Source organism: Rhinichthys klamathensis, unplaced genomic scaffold (genome assembly GCF_029890125.1).
Source record: "Rhinichthys klamathensis goyatoka isolate OS25496 unplaced genomic scaffold, OSU_Roscu_1.1 h1tg000188l_1, whole genome shotgun sequence".
Taxonomy (NCBI): Eukaryota; Metazoa; Chordata; class Actinopteri; order Cypriniformes; family Leuciscidae; genus Rhinichthys; species Rhinichthys klamathensis.
Genome location: NW_026606715.1, coordinates 297,001 through 318,413, shown reverse-complemented (window position 1 = coordinate 318,413; position 21,413 = coordinate 297,001). Strand labels below are relative to the sequence as shown.

Sequence of the window (21,413 nt, the reverse complement as noted above, 5' to 3'; positions counted from 1 at the left end):
AATAAATAGAAACACTGGTGGAAAAACCTTCCATCAATCAGACTTTTTAATTTGTACCTCAGTTGGATGGCTTATCATTCCTTCCAGAAAAACACAGAGTTTTTTTGTGATTGTTGCGGGCAAAAATCCTTGATTATGCGGCCCGTTTTCTTAAAAAATGCGATGGAATATGCGGAATATTTATGCAGTTTTATACGATGAAATTGCGCGAAAAAGTGATTCCCCCAACACCCTGTTCTCACTAGGCTCCTACCTTAATGTAAAGAGTCATTTCTTATTACTTCCTATGATAAGCAAGCATATACATCACAGAAAGTGCTGGGAATATTTAAGTTCTCATCTTGTTTTATTTCAGACCTTAATAAACACATCAAACGTACAACACATTGATGAGTCAAACAAGTTCTGTAGCTTTACAAAAGGAATATGCTACAACTTCTGTAAAAATGAATAAAGAAAATATAAAAAAATAATGTGTGCTCCTGTTTTACAGCTTTTCGATGATGTTCACGTCACGTAATTACGTCACTTCGTAATGTTCCCATGGCAACAGGGGGAAACGGCTGCTCTCGTGTGAAGCAAACGCAACATTTTTCAACTTTCTGCTCAGATATATGTGACTATTTTGCAACTAAAATGCGAGGCATATTTTGCACGGAAATCTGCAACTTATGCAGCGAAAGTGCGTTTTTTTTTTTTTTTTTTTAATGCGGCCCCGCATAAATATGCGAACTTTGGCTGATTATGCACTAAATCATGCGATCGCATAATCGCGTTTTTCTGGAGGGACTGGCTTATTAAGGGGACAAAAGGAAGCGAACACTTACTTCTCCGCGTTCTTCACCACTTTGGACAGCAGCTTGGATGTGGAGGCTGCTTTCACCAGCTTATTCCTGTTCTCCTCTCCACTGTCCCATGTGCTACTCTGAGAACGCTCCATTCCTCCACCGCGCTTTGCACTGCTACCCCTGCCGGAGATGGAAATTACACAAGAAAAACGCATTTCATTGGAAAAGGAAGCGATAGCATAGAAGCTGAAAAACAAGTCCAGGGGAGAAGTTCAATATTTAGGCGAGAGGTATTGTGAGCTTGGAGGTAATGAAGCTATTAAATCGAAATAGATCTACACCAAAAATGGGTCACAGGCTTGTTCTGACAATTTTACTGCAAAGTCTAGATGCCATCTCAATCCAGATCCTCCAAACTCAAATACCCACTCCTCTAATTTGGTTAATTTCAAACTGGAAGCCAGAAGTCAAGCAACGCCCCTTGAAAGTCAAAGAAGCGTCCCTCAGGTAAAAGATCATGCATATGCCAAAGCATAATCCACTCGACGGTTAGTACACACTGGGGATCTGAAACCTTGAAACCCAGTCCTGTGGTGAGTTGCATGATATTGTTTGAGGGAAAAGGCGCCACACAGCCAAGCTAAAGGAAGGTAGAGAAGGAAACACACATCAGAGATTTAGAAAGGGAAAGTAGAGGAGCGTTATCCTCAGGCGAAGCTGTATGCAAGAAGAAAACGTTAGCACACTTGTTTTCTGGACCATCCCTTCTATGGGACTGAACAGGAGGCTCGTGTGGGGGATTGTGGGATTGACAGAAAAGCAAGTAGAGCGTCAAAAATGTTGGGAGATTCTGAACTTTATGCAAACTGAAGGCCAACATTTATTCATTAATGATGGATTATCATGGAGCCTGAACCAGCAACCTTCTGGTTACCAGCCCTAAGCTTTAGCCGCTACGCCGCATCTCCCTCACCTTAAACTCTTAAAAATAAAGCTTCTGAAGGGGCGTTTCTGCAGTGAAGCCATAGATGAACCATTTGAGGTTCTCCAAAGATTTCTTCAGTGAACAGCTCTTAAAAAAACATTTTAGTGGGAAAAACATTTTAAAGGGTTAGTTCACCCAAAAATGAAAATTGTGTCATTAATGACTCGCCCTCATGTCGTTCCAAGCCCTTCTTCGGAACACAGTTTAAGATATTTTAGATTTAGTCCGAGAGCTTTCTGTCCCTCCATTGGAAATGTATGTACGGTATACTGTCCTTGTCCAGAAAGGAGATAAAGACATCATCAAAGTAGTCCATGTGACATCAGTGGGTTAGTTAGAGTGTGTTGAAGCATCGAAAATACATTTTGCTCCAAAAATAACAAAAACTACGACTTTATTCAGCATTGTATTGTCTTCTGGTTCTGTTGTGGATCCGCGTTCAGTGCCGCCGCTGACGTAAGACCCTGCTGACGTGTGTCTGGTGTGTGTGTGTGTGTGTGTATTCTGGTTCTGTTGTGGATCCGCGTTCAGTGCCGCCGCTGACGTAAGACGCTGCTGACGTGTGTCTGGTGTGTGTGTGTGTGTGTGTGTGTGTGTGTGTGTATTCTGGTTCTGTTGTGGATCCGCGTTCAGTGCCGCTGCTGACGTAAGACGCTGCTGACGTGTGTCTGGTGTGTGTGTGTGTGTGTGTGTGTGTATTCTGGTTCTGTTGTGGATCCGCGTTCAGTGCCGCCGCTGACGTAAGACGCTGCTGACGTGTGTCTGGTGTGTGTGTGTGTGTGTGTGTGTGTGTGTGTGTGTGTATTCCGGTTCTGTTGTGGATCCGCGTTCAGTGCCGCTGCTGACGTAAGACCCTGCTGACGTGTGTCTGGTGTGTGTGTGTGTGTGTGTATTCTGGTTCTGTTGTGGATCCGCGTTCAGTGCCGCCGCTGATGTAAGACGCTGCTGACGTGTGTCTGGTGTGTGTGTGTGTGTGTGTGTGTGTATTCTGGTTCTGTTGTGGATCCGCGTTCAGTGTCGCTGCTGACGTAAGACGCTGCTGACGTGTGTCTGGTGTGTGTGTGTGTGTGTGTGTGTGTGTGTATTCTGGTTCTGTTGTGGATCCGCGTTCAGTGACGCCGCTGACGTAAGACGCTGCTGACGTGTGTCTGGTGTGTGTGTGTGTGTGTGTGTGTGTATTCTGGTTCTGTTGTGGATCCGCGTTCAGTGCCGCCGCTGACGTAAGACGCTGCTGACGTGTCTGGTGTGTGTGTGTGTGCAGGGCCGTTTGAAGGAATTTGGGGGCCCCAAGCAAAATGGACATGGAGGCCCCCCAAGCCCCCCACCAGACACACGTCAGCAGCGTCTTACGTCAGCAGCGGCACTGAACTCGGATCCACAACAGAACCAGAATACACACACACACACACACACACACCAGACACACTGTCTGCAGCGTCTTACGTCAGCAGCGGCACTGAACGCGGATCCACAACAGAACCAGAATACACACACACACACCAGACACACGTCAGCAGCGTCTTACGTCAGCAGCGGCACTGAACTCGGATCCACAACAGAACCAGAATACACACACACACACACACACACCAGACACACTGTCTGCAGCGTCTTACGTCAGCAGCGGCACTGAACTCGGATCCACAACAGAACCAGAATACACACACACACACACACACACACACACACACACCAGACACACGTCAGCAGCGTCTTACGTCAGCAGCGGCACTGAACGCGGATCCACAACAGAACCAGAATACACACACACACACACACACACACACACACCAGACACACGTCAGCAGCGTCTTACGTCAGCAGCGGCACTGAACGCGGATCCACAACAGAACCAGAATACACACACACACACACACACACACACACCAGACACACGTCAGCAGCGTCTTACGTCAGCAGCGGCACTGAACGCGGATCCACAACAGAACCAGAATACACACACACACACACACACACACACACACACACACACACACCAGACACACGTCAGCAGCGTCTTACGTCAGCGGCGGCACTGAACGCGGATCCACAACAGAACCAGAATACACACACACACACACACACACACACACACACCAGACACACGTCAGCAGCGTCTTATGTCAGCGGCGGCACTGAACGCGGATCCACAACAGAACCAGAATACACACACACACACACACACACCAGACACACGTCAGCAGCGTCTTATGTCAGCGGCGGCACTGAACTCGGATCCACAACAGAACCAGAATACACACACACACACACACACACCAGACACACGTCAGCAGCGTCTTATGTCAGCGGCGGCACTGAACGCGGATCCACAACAGAACCAGAAGACAATACAATGCTGAATAAAGTCCTAGTTTTTGTTATTTTTGGACCAAAATGTATTTTCGATGCTTCAACACACTCTAACTAACCCACTGATGTCACATGGACTACTTTGATGATGTCTTTATTTCCTTTCTGGACAAGGACAGTATACCGTACATACATTTTCAATGGAGGGACAGAAAGCTCTCGGACTAAATCTAAAATATCTTAAACTGTGTTCTGAAGATGAACGGAGGTCTGACGGGCTTGGAGCGACATGAGGGAGAGTCATTAATGACATCATTTTCATTTTTGGGTGAACTAACCCTTTAATAATCTAAAGAACCTTTTGTGGAATGGAAAGGTTCCACGGATGTTAAAAGATTCTTCATGGAACCATCGATGCCAATAAAGAACTTTTAAGAGTGTAGAGGAGAATATGTAGCTCAGGGGAGAAGGTTTGGTAGAAGTGATCCAGAAACTCAGAAGTACACACAAACATTAAAGCCCAAAGTATACTTTGTTTTTTGAGCGCACACTAGGGTGTGTTTGTGCGTATTGGGAAATCCATCATTAGCATAGTAGTTTTTCTACCTGCACGTAATCTGTACGGAAGGCGCCTCGACCTTTTTTTGCACTAGTTAAAAAAGAAACGGAGGAGAACAACAACAACACACTCCTCACGAGCGCAACAATAGACAGCCACGCTGATGAGCGCTTGTGTGAGGGAGTTAAGAAATACATTCATCTCTAGTTTACGCGAGAACAAAGACATTTTAGCGGTTGTAACTTATGGAGAGAAATAGCGCAGACACTGGACAAAAATGTAACTTTCTATGTTTGCGCAAGCTATCAAATGGAATATACTTTGAAAGGCTATGTACGCATACGCTGAAAGTTTGTGTGAAAACTCAAGAATACTTTGGGCTTGAGGCAATTCAATCGGTCAGAGCTTTAGCATAGTACCTCCAACCTCACCGAACATGGGAGTTAGAGAGGAGGGAAAGGAACGGACAGTACTCCGGGGCAGAGCGGACACACTTCCACGTGAAAAACTGGCTTTTGCTCTACATATGGGGCCACTTGTGAGGTTTTATGATGTCAATCCCTAATATATGTGTGAGAAAAGTTGTTTGAGTGCACCACAATGCCATCAGCCAATAAAATTACCATGTTTTACCACGTAATACCATGGTACTAACTCGACAAGACTTGGTCTACATCAAGATTTGGTCTACTAGCTCCACCAATTGAATTTTGCTGATTAACTGCATTACTTTACGTCTCCCCAAGTAAAATAGCATCAAATTAGTGCTAATAGAAACCAGTTTAGCATGAATATTTATGCTAGTTTTTTTCTTATAAGCAGAAAGACCATGCAAATCATCTTAGTTAGCAGGCCACCTGCATTCACTGCACTTTTTCTATTTCTAAGCCTAAATAAAGAAAATAAACGCATATCTTGTATTACTGATACAGATATATCTACATTTCTAAGAAGAAAAAAAAAGCAATCTCTGCCACATTTTTAAAATGCATTGCGCTAACCACAAGACTCTCTGATGCTAGACTTTGCTAGTGTGTGTGAAATCTTCATGGTTTGCAGAGGATTTTTCTAAGTAATGTGACTGTGGCCAGACTCTGGCAGATAATTTTCTCGTTGCGTCGTCTAGGAAGCATGGATTGGGCCATGAAATGACATTAAGGAGACGGCTAATTGGTTTTCCGCTTCTCTTTTGGTAATTGGATGGGACAGCTTGCAGAGTCAATATGACTAACTCAGCAGGGTTGTTGCGTTATTAAGTACAGACTAGAATGGTGTTGAAGCATTGCTGAGCTAATGTGTTAGCCTGATTACTGCATGGATTACTAAGCAGGAACTAAGGGTCTGAGCACTGAAGGGACGTCACATCTGCTTTCCATTACTTTCCTCTTCTGGGTGGATCGCTCGAGTGACCACATTCTGACCTACACTGCCGGCCTGATACTAGCAGGACATTGAGCTTAGAATGAAGGACACGTACTGGTAAACGAGGGGAAAACAAGATGGAATACAAGATTTTGTTTAGATTAGGGCTGTCAAATGATTAATCGTGATTAATCACATCCAAAATAAAAGTTTTTTTTACATAATATATGTGGGTGCACTGTGTATAATTATTTTATATATATAAATACACACACATGCTTGTATATATTTAAGAAATATTTTCATGTATATACTGTATATAGATTTATATATAATTTATATTATATATAAATATAAATATTTTATATATAAATAATATTTTTTTCTTAAATATACATGCATGTGTGTGTATTTATATATATACAAAATAATTATACACAGTGCACCCACATATATTATGTAAAAAAAACTTTTATTTTGGATGTGATTAATCGTGATTAATCATTTGACAGCCCTAGTTTAGATATAATCAATTTCAATTTTAATCAGAATACTGATTAAAGTTCAAGTCTGAGTATTTTTATGTACGGCTCATTCAGTCGAATAGCAATGTGTACCATGTTCTGGAAATAAAAATCATTCTTTTTTTTTATAAAAATATTTTTTTTTTTCTGAGAACGTACAAACCTTTCTACATTGAGCTCTGAGATCAGTGTGATTTAAAAAAATCATAGATGTTTTGCAAATAACGGAAGTGAATTGGTCTCACTGCAGTGCCAAATAACTTATACATACATAGACTAGCATTCAAAAGTTTGGGGTCAATAACATTTAAAAAAAAAACAAATTAATACTTTCATTCAGCAAGGATGCATTACATTTATTTATTTAATTTTTATTAAAAGAACAGAGCTTATTTTAAATGCGTGTGTGTATATATATATATATACACACGCATTTAAAATAAGCTCTGTTCTTTTAATAAAAATTAAATTATATATATATATATATATATATATATATATATATATATATATATATAAACAGTAATTTAAAATTGTAAAAATATTTCACAATATTACTTTTTACTGTATTTTTCATGAAATAAATGAGAAGAGACTTCTTTCAAAAACATTCCAAAATCTTATTGACTCCAAACTTTCAAATGATAGTGTACACATTTATATATTTTTATACTTATAATACTTAGTGAGAAGAAATGAATCGTGTTATTAATCATATTTTAATTGTAACATTTGCATGCTTTACGGGACGAGTAGTTCGTTGTTTCTTCTTCAAATCAAATATCTTGGAGATGATTGGTTTGGCCCAAGGCTTAGAACTTATAGTTAATACGTTTTCGAAATCCCTATGGAGAAAATGAATGGGGAAAATATTTCCGGACCATAGGCAGATAAAAAAAGGAGTCAGCGTTGCTCTCTACTGATCTTGATATTGATTGAGGAAGCATGTCAGCCCTGCCCCTTGGCTTTACGTCAATAGGTTGCGAAACCACTGCAAGCAGATTGCCAAACGCCATTCGAACACTGCCAGAAATCGCACGGCTGTTGGGAGGAACCTTTTGGCCGGGGTCGAGCCCTTGTTCTCCGAGACTTGTCTCTGGGGCTGTGGGGGATGAGGGGAGGGGGGGTTGCTGGAAGGGGTGCTGGGCGCTGAGGGGGGTTTATCATTAGTCTCCTCTTTCTCCTTGATCCCCTCCATCAGAGGCTTGTCTTTTTTCCGCTCTCCACCACTGTGAAAATAACATGCAGGTAAACAAAGGAAGTTCTGATACACATGAAAAGACGAGGAGAGCCGAGCGGCTCAACGCTGAGGTCAAACACTCACAGACATTCAGATGAATATATTTCTGCGGGCTGAAAGAGTATCACACATTAAACAGAGCGACAAACATTTGAATAGTGCAAGTTGAGTCGACAATATTGACTCGTCATCATTTTCCCACAAGAGAAGACTGTATAGGCCTAGTTTTAATGTGTTTATCTATTAAAAAATAATTGTGTTTACTTTCAAGGCTATGTCTACATTCATCCGGATTAGTTTGAAAATGGCATTTTCGTTTCAAGCATTTTCAAGCAAAAATGTCTCGTCCACACTGAAACGTCGGAAAACACTAAAATCACCATAACGTGCATGCGTAAAACACAATAAATGCTCACTGAGATTATACGTAAAGTTCTCACACTATTCTTCTGGCACGATCATTTTATCAGCAAAATATCTCACCGCTTACTGCTGCGTTCAGGTCAAGCTCCATCATCATTTTAACGCAGAACAGCAATTGAGAGTATATTTTCTGTCATCTTTGCAGGAATGTAATATAAAGATTGTACAAAGGAACATTTATCTTTAGCAACACTGTGAAAGTCAATAACACATAGCAGGCACATATACAAATCATAGAACATTTAAACAAACTATCCAGGGCTTGATCTGGGTTTTCCAAAGTTACTAGTCACATTTTAGCTGGCAACAATTTTGGCATCTATACCATGGGGGAAAAACTGCCATATAGATATTTTTAATATTATCTCATAATTTGGCAGCAGGTACTGTATATTAGGCTGCTGTCACTTTAAGACGTGACGCAGGGATCTATTATACTGTTACACAAGCGTTTTCTTTCCCAACTGTTTACATTCACTTAAAACATAACTGACTGTTTATGTGAATACTCGCCAAGACTGGCATTTTGACATTATTTTGTGTGTATTTGACTGATTAAGTGCAATAAGCAGTGAAAAAGAACTAAATTTTGCACTGAGAGGCGGCTTTATGCGCGCACAAAATCTGCAGGAATGAGTAAAATTATGTGCAATCCCACGGCAAAATTCAAGCCCTGTTACACCAACCATACTTGTGTGAGAAAGCACAGCTGGTATCGTGTATCTATTCTGCGGAAAATGAGTATTGTAAGCGTTTTAGATACTTTAGTATCGATTGAAAAATCCATATTTTTGACAACACTAAATTGCACTTAGATGCCTTTATAAAAGACTACAATTAAAAAATGTATATATTACATATATAATTCAACCCACCAAAGTGGCTGGTAGGAGTGACTGCGTTACACACCACTGCTGAAATACACCCGCGTTTGGTGGGTTTGCGGGTGTTAATGTCAAGCCCTGTATCTATCAGTACAATATGCGTTTTCACAGTCCGCACTACAACGCAAAAACGCCGTCTCAGTGTGGACACACGGTCAAAACGTAGAGAAAAAGATGCGTTTTCAAATGCACACAGATTAGTGCAGACGTAGCTCTAGTACAGTGTTTCCCAAACCCGTCCTGGAGCTTCGCCACTTCTACTCATTTTGATTATCTCTCTAATCTACTAACCACACACACCTGGCTCAAATCATCAGCTCATCCGTGGAGTCACGAGCTGAAGCGGGTCCGAGAAGCGAGACATCCAGAACGTGTAGAGGATCATTTTCATGTTTCAGTTATGTGTGTGTGTGTGTGTGTGTGTGTGTGTGTGCGTTACCTCTTGGCGGCGGAGGCGAGTGTCTCTTTCTTGGCTATAGAGACTGTGGAGGTATCTCTGTGAGATTTGCGGCCGCTGGAACTGCCGTTGGCGATGCAGGACATTGAATAAGCCTCACGCAGCGCGGTCTGACCTGCAGGACACACAACACACACTCTTAGCCCCTCTTATACCTCAAAACAATGACTGAGATCTAGGGAACATGTTGGGCCAATTACTTTACTGTTAACCTTCCCACACGTTTTGCCTTTAATATCCATGAATTGTCCAGTTGGATCAGCTTTTTTTTGGGGGGGAGGGGGGGGGGGGGGGGGGAGAGATATTAATGTAGCACTTTAATAAGCACAATAAGCTTTCCATTGTTAACATTAGTTAATGCACTGTTAACTTACACAAACAAACACCTTAATGTAAAGACCTTAATGCAATGTGATTTTTTTGAAAGCTGAACATAACTTGAAAGATTGACATTCACTATAGAAATTTCCAGACACTTCTGATTAAAGATTCTATTGATTTCTATGACGTTTGCATGCTTGAACTAATGAAATTAAACCTGATCAATGGTCAGGGAAGACAGAGACAGGATAGACAGTAAAGAGAGGCAGCATCCAGACAACGTAACTGGATTAGTGCTCTGATTTACTGATGATTCAAGAAAACAACATGATTTCTCAAGTTTGTAATCTTAATGCAATGACATTCATATAATAAGTGTGGCTCAAGCTTTTGTGTGTGTGCTGTGTATATATATATATACACACTCACCTAAAGGATTATTAGGAACACCTGTTCCATTTCTCATTAATGCAAGTATCTAATCAACCAATCACATGGCAGTTGCTTCAATGCATTTAGGGGTGTGGTCCTGGTCAAGACAATCTCCTGAACTCCAAACTGAATGTCAGAATGGGAAAGAAAGGTGATTTAAGCAATTTTGAGCGTGGCATGGTTGTTGGTGCCAGAGGGGCCGGTCTGAGTATTTCACAATCTGCTCAGTTACTGGGATTTTCACGCACAACCATTTCTAGGGTTTACAAAGAATGGTGTGAAAAGGGAAACACATCCAGTATGCGGCAGTCCTGTGGGCGAAAATGCCTTGTTGATGCTAGAGGTCAGAGGAGAATGGGCCGACTGATTCAAGCTGATAGAAGAGCAACTTTGACTGAAATAACCACTCGTTACAACCGAGGTATGCAGCAAAGCATTTGTGAAGCCACAACACGCACAACCTTGAGGCGGATGGGCTACAGCAGCAGAAGACCCCACCGGGTACCACTCATCTCCACTACAAATAGGAAAAAGAGGCTTCAATTTGCAAGAGCTCACCAAAATTGGACAGTTGAAGACTGGAAAAATGTTGCCTGGTCTGATGAGTCTCGATTTCTGTTGAGACATTCAGATGGTAGAGTCAGAATTTGGCGTAAACAGAATGAGAACATGGATCCATCATGCCTTGTTACCACTATGCAGGCTGGTGGTGGTGGTGTAATGTGTGGGGGATGTTTTCTTGGCACACTTTAGGCCCCTTAGTGTCAATTGGGCATCGTTTAAATGCCACGGCCTACCTGAGCATTGTTTCTGACCATGTCCATCCCTTTATGGCCACCATGTACCCATCCTCTGATGGCTACTTCCAGCAGGATAATGCACCATGTCACAAAGCTCGAATCATTTCAAATTGGTTCCTTGAACATGACAATGAGTTCACTGTACTAAAATGGCCCCCACAGTCACCAGATCTCAACCCAATAGAGCATCTTTGGGATGTGGTGGAACGGGAGCTTCGAGCCCTGGATGTGCATCCCACAAATCTCCATCAACTGCAAGATGCTATCCTATCAATATGGGCCAACATTTCTAAAGAATGCTTTCAGCACCTTGTTGAATCAATGCCACGTAGAATTAAGGCAGTTCTGAAGGCGAAAGGGGGTCAAACACAGTATTAGTATGGTGTTCCTAATAATCCTTTAGGTGAGTGTATATATATATAATTATATATATATACACACGTTTCAAAATCATACAGTCATTGCTGGAAAAGGTTCAAATATGCAAAAGATGCTGGAAAACTGAAGAATTTGCAGGACCTGAAGGGTTTTTCTGAAGAACAGTTCAGTTTAACTGCTCAGGACAAATAAGGGACTCAAGAACAGCCATCACAAAACATGACAACAGCTGTGGATCATCCAGGGAACGACACACAGTATTAACAATCAAGCGTATGTAAACATTGGAACGGGTCATTTTTATAAATGTAGCTAATTTTTTTGTCTTGCGGACTATATCTATATGTATTAAGCATATTTAATGTAAAATATCTTGTTCAAGACAGTACTAAATACAAAATAACATGCAGTTTGTATGATCCTTCTTATTTTGTTAAAATAATTCACATTTTGTGGTTCATTTGAACTTTCTATTCATCAAAGAATACTAAAAGAAAAAAAGTATGACAAAAAGCAGCGCAATTGTTTTTAACATTGATAATATTCATAAATGTTTCTTGATCATCAAATCATCATATTAGAATGATTTCTAAAGGATCATGTGACACTGAAGACTGGAGTAATGCTGAAAAATCAGTTTTGAACATAGGAATAAATTGCATTTTAAAATAAATTACAATAGAAAAAATCTATTTTAAATTGTAATAAAATTTCACAGCTTTAAGCTGTATTTAATTAAATAAACGCAGCCTTGGTGAGCATAAACGACAAAAAATAAAACATACCAACCCTAAACTTTTCTTAACACACAGTGGGGTCCAAAAAACCAGACCACAATGAAAACCTGAGATTTGTTTTGCATTTGAACCTGATTTTGAATACATTATTCTACTGTACACTCCTGGGCAAAACAAGGCCAAGACGAAAATGGCAAAATAATGGTCTTTTAATGGTCTTAACCATTTTAATCACAAGTCACTGGTCAGGAAATTAGCAAGAATTGCGCAAATGCTGTGAAAAAGGTAACGTGGCACGGAAAAGCCTTCCCAACTTGCAGACCGGAAGAAGAGTCAGTGTTGTTCCACTCAAACAGTTCATGAGGACATCGTCCAGTTCTTTGAGTTTAACGTGAGACCAAATATTCACTATAGGGTTCAAATCTGGACTCTGACCAGGCCTAAACATGACTTCTTTTGTCTTTGCAATATGGGCAGGAGCATTGTCTTGCTGAAAAATAACATCTGATCATTCCTCTTTCATTTGTGGGAAGCAAGACATTCTGCAGTATTCTCCTGCACTCCGAAGTATTTATTTATTTATAGGCATTTGTTTAAGTGTTTTAGCACAAATGCTAATTTTCAACACCAAGTAGGGCTGGGAAAAAATCGATTTGATTTAAAAACCGAGTTGGTAGGTCAAATCGATTCATATTTTCAAAAAAAATAGATTTTTTTTATTTTTTCTCTCCCCCTCTTCAGTATAGCGTACATACATTTTGCATTCGCCAAATCTTCCTTCAGGGTTCCCGGTGTTACTGTTTACATGTTCAATTCAACTAAGAGTTACCTCAGGATTTTTGGTTGTTTTATTAGCTCAATCCAAATACAGTATAAATAATTTGGATGTTGAACAAATCTTTGTTGCACACTGCACAGTGACTTTTCAGTTAGAGAAAGGGTTTGCCTTTGCAATTTTGTTTATGTTGATGCACTTTAATGAAATACAATAAATATATATTTTTAAAATATATTTACAGTTTGCAGTTATTTTGTTTTAAATGGAAGGGGGGGGAAATCGAATCGAATTGTAAATCGAGCTTACATATATATATATATATATAGCAGATTTTTTTAGGGAACACGTTTCACAGTAAAGTAGCTCACCGAACAGCAGCTCTTCCTCCAGGCTTCACTGTGGTAGACATGCATTTATTATTATATTTCTCAGCAGAACTTTGAAGACACGTGTTTCAGTGTGATTCATCACTTCACACACTAGCCAAAAACTTCATTCTGTCTTTGAGGTTTTTCTGAGACAGCAATGGCTTTTGCTTAAATTTGGCCAATTTCCTGACCAAAAACATTGTGGTTAAGACAATCAAAAGCTTTGTATTTAGTATACAATGTTATGCAAAAAATAAATGGAATTAGAAAAGAATCTCAGATGTCTGGATAGTTAGTCTTTCCTGTGGTTGTCGTGTAACGCTACAGAACAGCCTGAGCTTGCTGTGGGATTCTCACGCTAAACTCCAGTGCCATGATTGCAATGGTTTGCATCAGCTGTGCTATATAAAACCCTCTTCTCTTGACCTCTGCTCTCAGAGTGCAGGATTCAGATGATAGTTTCTCTCCAGGGCACGCGTGCGGCGCGCGTGTGTATATTATCAGGAGGCGGCGATGCGATGTCAGAACCACATGGCTCTGTTTCACGCTCCATTAGCCCACAACAAAAACACACAGTGTGTGGCTGACCTCATCAGACCGCGAAGAGAATGTGTGTGACGTGCGTGATTGACTCAACAAAACAACTACCGCTCACATTAATGCCTGGTCCAGAATTACCCTCGGCCAGGTTTAAAAACTGAATCAGGATGTTTATACATATTTAATAAACAATTTTAACAAGATATTAATTATCTACTTCTCTTGGTTTATGCTTAGATTAAAAAAATAGCTCTAACCTCATATATATTGTATATTTTTCTATGCTGATTTTATGGGCAAATCTGCAGAGTTTAGTGGAACGGATTTAAACATGGTAAAATGAGACCAACAGAGCTGATGGTTCACTCCTATTGGCTACAGTTACACTGAACAATTATTTTGATAAATCAACTGATTCAACATTATTTGGAGCAAATTAACTTCTATTCGGCTTTTGCATTAGACGTGCTAATAACAATACAGTCAAGAAGATAAAACCATCTTACAGATAAACATATCTATCTATTTATCAATATTACTATTTATTGTAAAATAAGTACATTCAGATGGTAGAGTCAGAATTTGGCGTAAACAGAATGAGAACATGGATCCATCATGCCTTGTTACCACTGTGCAGGCTGGTGGTGGTGGTGTAATGGTGTGGGGGATGTTTTCTTGGCACACTTTAGGCCCCTTAGTGCCAATTGGGCATCGTTTAAATGCCACGGCCTACCTGAGCATTGTTTCTGACCATGTCCATCCCTTTATGGCCACCATGTACCCATCCTCTGATGGCTACTTCCAGCAGGATAATGCACCATGTCACAAAGCTCGAATCATTTCAAATTGGTTTCTTGAACATGACAATGAGTTCACTGTACTAAAATGGCCCCCACAGTCACCAGATCTCAACCCAATAGAGCATCTTTGGGATGTGGTGGAACGGGAGCTTCGTGCCCTTGATGTGCATCCCACAAATCTCCATCAACTGCAAGATGCTATCCTATCAATATGGGCCAACATTTCTAAAGAATGCTTTCAGCACCTTGTTGAACCAATGCCGCGTAGAATTAAGGCAGTTCTGAAGGCGAAAGGGGGTCAAACACAGTATTAGTATGGTGTTCCTAATAATCCTTTAGGTGAGTGTATATGCATTTGGTAAAATCAACTCACATCGCACACTTCCTGGGAATCAAACCCATGATCTTGCCATTGCTAGTGCTATGCTGTACTGTTTGAGCTATTGTAATAATAATACTAATAATAGTAACAATAATAATTTAACCAGGATTACAGGTACAAAAAAAAGTGGGGAAAGGATAAGTTTTAACAAAAGTCATATTACATTTTGTCCAAATTACTGATAGTTGAAAATTAGCCAAAATATTTAATAAAACAATCAATCAAGCATCCATCATACGCCGTAACTCGACTCATGTACGGAAACCAGGGATTATAGTTTATAAAGTTATAAATATGGATATTTTTCTTACAGAAACGCTTCGCCTCAGAAGGCCTTTATTAACCCCCTGGAGTCGTATGGATTACTTTTATGAATGATGGATGCACTGTTTGGGGCTTCAAAATCTCCGGTACCATTCACTGCCATTATAAAGCTGGGAAGAGCCAGGATATTTTTTAATATAACTCCGATGGTGTTTGGCTGAAAGAAGGAAGTCATATACACCTAGGAAAAATTGAGGGTGAATAAATTATGGGATCATTTTCAGTTTTGGATGAACTATCCCATTAATCCTTCATCCTGTCACGACAGATCATGCTGTTTAGATCAAATAAATAATGAATGTGTGTGTGTGTGTGTGTTCAGCGAGATGGCTTTCAAGTTTGAGCATTCAAGCATAAGATGACTTCTTCCTGAGTACACAACTGTACTACACTATACTGTAACGTGTGTGTGTGTGTGTGTGTGTGTGTGTGTGTGTGCGTCTAGTCAGCACAGCCTCACAGGAAGTCCCTGTGTGACCCAACTCCAACAGGAAACCGAGGATATATCTGCCTTCCATCAGAAGCCTGTTTGTCTCCAAAAACCACTGGCATTCTCCATCCTCTCATGCTTAAAATACAGCACAGAATTGCAGCATGTAAAGGTAAAGTCATCCTTAATCACATTCAGTGTTCTTCATATGAAACAAGACACTCTTATTACCAATAAAAACACTCCAGTAACAGCCAAAATAAAGCCCACTGCCGTACTGACACACACATCTCGCGAGTTGCCCATCAATATTTATCATATTAACTGCAAAAGCGATACATCAGCGGCGAGCGGGAACACTTCTCCTCCGTGAATCACAGATACCGTCCCGAGAGCAGCTGGATCAGGACAGACTGAGGTTTGGGAGACGACTGGAGTGGAAAGAGTGAGAGTTTGGGGAAAGATCCTAATGTGGGGGATTATGGGAAATGAGGGGGAATAGATATGGGATTGAGCAGTGAGTCAGCCTTGAAACTCACATCAACATGCTGAGAACCAATGAGAACTGAAGGAGAATAATGGGCCATGAAGGGCACAGCGAGAAAATATGGGCAGTGGGAAGAGAAAAGAGAGAGAAAAATGAGAACCAGCACAGCAATATTTAAAATAAATATATATTTTTTTTTATAAAAAATATTTAGATAAAAAAAAAAAAAAAAAAAAAAGTGTTGTTATTACTATTATTGTATTACACCAATTGCACGTAAAGTGTTGCATATATGGTCATACAGAAAAGCACATTTGAATGTAATAAACATTTAATGTTAATAACTCCTAATTTATACACTATCATTCAAAAGTTTTGGGTTGGTGAGAGTTTGTGTTTTTGAAAGAAGCCTCTCCTGCTCACCAAGGCTGTAAAATACAGTAAAAACAGCAATTTTGCGAAATATTATTACAATTTAAAAAGACTGTTTTCGATGTGAATATGCTAAAATGTAATTTATTCTAGTGATCAAAGCTGAATTATCAGCATTACTCCAGTCTTCAGTGTCACATGATCCTCCAGAAATCACTCTAATATGATGATTTGATGCTCAAAAACATTATTATCAATGTTGAAAATAGTTGAAACCATGATGACTTCTATTCTATTTATTCGTTGTAAGTTCAGGGTTTATTTGAAACGAATCTTTTGTAATATTATAAACGTCTACACTGCATGTCTTTAATGCATGCTTGCTAAATAAAAGTATTTTCTTTAAAAAAATTAACAGTAGGTTATACGGCAAAGACAATATTGTGACAGCAGGACTAAGTTGAAACTGCTTAATATATATTCTATCAGGCTCTGAATTATTAAAATATGATCTATAAGAACCATTTTGAGATTCAAAGCATTGTGTCGAATTCAAATAGTTGCCGTTTGAAGCCCAGATTGATAGTTTTAAGTATGAATGCACCATCTTTTGTTTTAAAAATATGCCACAATGTTCACAATGAAAGCACCACATATTAAAAATCTAGTATTGATAATTTTCATGTATATAAAAAAAAAAGTACAATAGAAAAGAAGTCAGGAGAGATGATGTCATTCATCTTACGACTTACGTCTTTTTAGTAATGATCGAGTCTTTATGCTTAAAATAAATAGTTTCATTATTTTGAGGTTTATTTTGGCAATTAGCCTCCAGCTTTGATGACTATTACTGTAACATGTGGAAAACAGTCATAATAAGAATGAGTAGTGTGTGTGTGTGTGTGTGTGTGTGTGTGCTGGCGTCTTCTGATGGTTCTGTCTGGCACTCGCTGTGCAGGGCTTGGGTTCGGATTGTGTTTGCTTGCTTTCGTTCTGCCCTGTTTTCATTGCTCACCGACTCAGAATTGTTTTTCTTTCTTTTCATTTGGTAAAATTATTTCTAGGCTATTTTTCTTTTCTCCCTCTTTTGGAATATTTATATAAAAAAGTAATAATATGTATAATATAAAATAAAATAAAGGTTTGGAATAATTTGGATTTTTTTTATGTTTTGGAAGTCTCTTCTGCTCACCAATGCAACATTTATGTGTTGAAAAATACAATAAAAACAGTAATATTGTGAAATAATATTACAATTTAAAATAATTGATTTATTTTTGAATATATTGTATAATGCAATTTATTCCGGTGATGCAAAGCTGAATTTTCAGCATCGTTACTCTAGTCCATTCTAACATGCTGATTTAGGACTCATAATTATCCATTATTTTTGGTCCTTAATTATTAATAATGGTTCTTATTATTATCTATGTTGAAAACAGTTTTTGCTGCTTAATAATTTGTGGAAACCATAATCATTTTAGTTCTGGATTCTTTGATTAATTTGTTAGGAATATAACTCTTTTGTAACATTATACATGTCTTGACTGTGATTTTAATGCATCCTTTCTGAATAAAATTATTAATTTCCATCTTTCTTATCCCAAACTTTTAAATGGTAATGTATGATGGTTACCACAAAAATATGAAGCAGCAAAATGGTTTTCAACACTAATAATCAGAAATGTTTCCTGAGCAGCAAAACATCATATCATAATAATTTCTGAAGGATCATGTGACACTGAAGACTGATGCTGAAAATACAGCTTTGATCACATGAATAACAATATTGCATAATACATAATACTGTATTTTTCATTAAAAAAATGCAGCCTGGTAAGCATAATAGACTTTTTTCAAAAACATAAATCTGAAATTATTCTAAACTATTGTATGTATAAAATGTATAATAAAACCATAATAAAGATAATGCTACCTACCCCAAGTCTGCATCTTAGTAATAACAAGGAACTTCAGGCCTGGAAAAATCTGAGCAAAATCTTCTAAAGTCATGGAAATTTTATATAATGAATATAAATTGTTCTGTTTTTGTTCTGCTCTTAATATTTCATTTTCAAGAAATGTTGCCCTTTGTTAGTGCTGGCGTAAAATATTCATTCATCTGTCTGTTGGTCCAATCGGATACAATTAAAAAGTACAATTAGTCAAATCTATTTTCCCAAAGCCTATCATCTGACATACAAATGGAAATCTGTGTGAATGATTTCTGACTGGAACATGAGGACTAGAGCGACCGCATCTTCAGTCCAGTCATGGACGGGTGTGTGAGGCGTCACTGAAACACACTGCTGGTGTGAAAGTGTTCTCCGGGACACACACCACTGCAGATCCCACAGTGAATGGAAGAGGATTACACACTGCCAGATTCTCCAGCTGTCCTCATATGCACAATAATTCATTCTCTTCATTCGTCCACTGTCGTTACGTCGTTTACAAGCCCTTTTTTTATAAGAGGGACTGCAAAAATATATGTGCATGTAAACGTTTGAGCACAATGGTATGTCTTTGTTTGCACTTACATATGATCAGATATAGGACAGGATATGCGTATTTGGTGTGCTGTCCGAAGGGAGGGAGCTTGTCTGGATTTTGGCCCGAACACAGAGTACCCCCCCACCCCACATGCCTGGCTGGGTTAGGAGTGAGAGTGAGGAGGGGATGCTGGAAATAATAAGGTAAGGTAAGGTTTACCTCTGATCGTGGATCAGAGGTAAGTCTCATGCTGATTGGATGGATTAATTGAACGTGCTCCTGCCGTTTATTAAATGTTAATAAAGCATAATTTAGAGAAAATGTGAAGATGTGTGCTAAACCAGATGCTAATGACAATAAAGCCTGAACCCAGAGTATGTACACTTCAGTTTTGACGTGAAGGCTAGCACATGTGGCATTCGCTGCATCCAAAATCACAGAGCATACTGTAAAAAAAGTTTAAAAAGTATGTTCTATAAAGTATGAATGTGTAGTATTAAAGTCCCTGTAAAGCCAAAATTAAGTATGTGTTCTGAGTTTGTCACACCACAGAAAAATGTGTTATTAGCCACCCAGCCAAATTTGAATGAATAAAATAAGCTGAATGAAACATAAAATAAGCTATCAAAATCTTGCAAAAATGAGTATTATTCTCTGCTCTCAAACGCTGGGGGCGTGTCCGCTGGCTGCGCTGAAACCACGCCCACTCGCGGGCAAGCTGCTGACGGTGATATTAGTGATACTGCTTTCACGACGGGAGGATGAAGGCCGAGGCAGGAGATAGTCGGTTCGGCCCCATTCACCAGTAACAGCGGATTATCAGTGAATCCCAGTTGTCTCCGACCAAAGTTTATAAAACTATCCCGTGTAAAATGATCACTACAGAGGCGGGTGTTGGTGGTGATCCTCAGCTCTCCATCAAGGTTGGCTCTTCACAAAATTAATCCACTTCTTCTTGATGTGATCGTTTTTAGGAAATTTAAATAAAGACACCGATCTGTTTTGTACATGATCGCATCCAGGTAGCCTACGCATTTCCGTGTCGAAGGCATAGCTAGCTAGCAAACTGTAGGCTGTAGTAACGGTAGTAACTAATAGTACTGACAGTGACTCGCGATTGAGCGCCAAACTGATGTGAATGTGCTCTATTGTTAGGGGAGGAGCCAGCCTCAGTGGCCTCAGTGCGTCATCAAGTAGGGGCGTGTCCAGGAGCTCATGGGCTCCAGTGCGTCATCGAGTAGGGGTGTGTCCAGGAGCTCATGGGCTCCAGTGCGTCATCAAGTAGGGGTGTTTCCAGGAGCTCAGGGGCTCCAGTGTGTCATCAAGTAGGGGCGTGTCCAGGAGCTCATGGGCTCCAGTGCGTCATCAAGTAGGGGTGTTTCCAGGAGCTCAGGGGCTCCAGTGTGTCATCAAGTAGGGGCGTGTCCAGGAGCTCATGGGCTCCAGTGCGTCATCGAGTAGGGGTGTGTCCAGGAGCTCATGGGCTCCAGTGCGTCATCAAGTAGGGGCGTGTCCAGGAGCTCATGGGCTCCAGTGCGTCATCAAGTAGGGGCGTGTCCAGGAGCTCAGGGGCTCCAGTGCGTCATCAAGTAGGGGCGTGTCCAGGAGCTCATGGGCTCCAGTGCGTCATCAAGTAGGGGCGTGTCCAGGAGCTCAGGGGCTCCAGTGCGTCATCAAGTAGGGGCGTGTCCAGGAGCTCATGGGCTCCAGTGCGTCATCAAGTAGGGGCGTGTCCAGGAGCTCAGGGGCTCCAGTGCGTCATCAAGTAGGGGCGTGTCCAGGAGCTCATGGGCTCCAGTGCGTCATCAAGTAGGGGCGTGTCCAGGAGCTCAGGGGCTCCAGTGCGTCATCAAGTAGGGGCGTGTCCAGGAGCTCATGGGCTCCAGTGCGTCATCAAGTAGGGGCGTGTCCAGGAGCTCAGGGGCTCCAGTGCGTCATCAAGTAGGGGCGTGTCCAGGAGCTCAGGGGCTCCAGTGCGTCATCAAGTAGGGGCGTGTCCAGGAGCTCAGTGGCCTCAGTGCGTCATCAAGTAGGGGCGTGTCCAGGAGCTCATGGGCTCCAGTGCGTCATCAAGTAGGGGCGTGTCCAGGAGCTCATGGGCTCCAGTGCGTCATCAAGTAGGGGTGTTTCCAGGAGCTCAGGGGCTCCAGTGTGTCATCAAGTAGGGGCGTGTCCAGGAGCTCATGGGCTCCAGTGCGTCATCGAGTAGGGGTGTGTCCAGGAGCTCATGGGCTCCAGT

The 21,413-nt window shown here is 40.6% G+C and overlaps 1 protein-coding gene across 5 annotated transcripts in view; it reads right to left on the bottom strand.

Moving 5' to 3' along the window:
- LOC130095202 (echinoderm microtubule-associated protein-like 4) overlaps positions 1-21,413 on the bottom strand; it is a 136,031-nt gene that overhangs the window by 36,087 nt on the left and 78,531 nt on the right. For 4 of the 5 annotated variants that reach the window (XM_056261891.1, XM_056261888.1, XM_056261889.1 and 1 more), the window contains exons 3-4: positions 9,515-9,647; positions 828-968 (exon numbers count right to left, since the gene is read on the bottom strand). In XM_056261891.1, the coding sequence (XP_056117866.1) occupies positions 828-968; positions 9,515-9,647 (274 nt within the window). Of the gene's footprint in view, positions 1-827; positions 969-7,583; positions 7,758-9,514; positions 9,648-21,413 lie in introns of all 5 variants that reach the window. The other variant, XM_056261892.1, reaches the window with a different exon arrangement.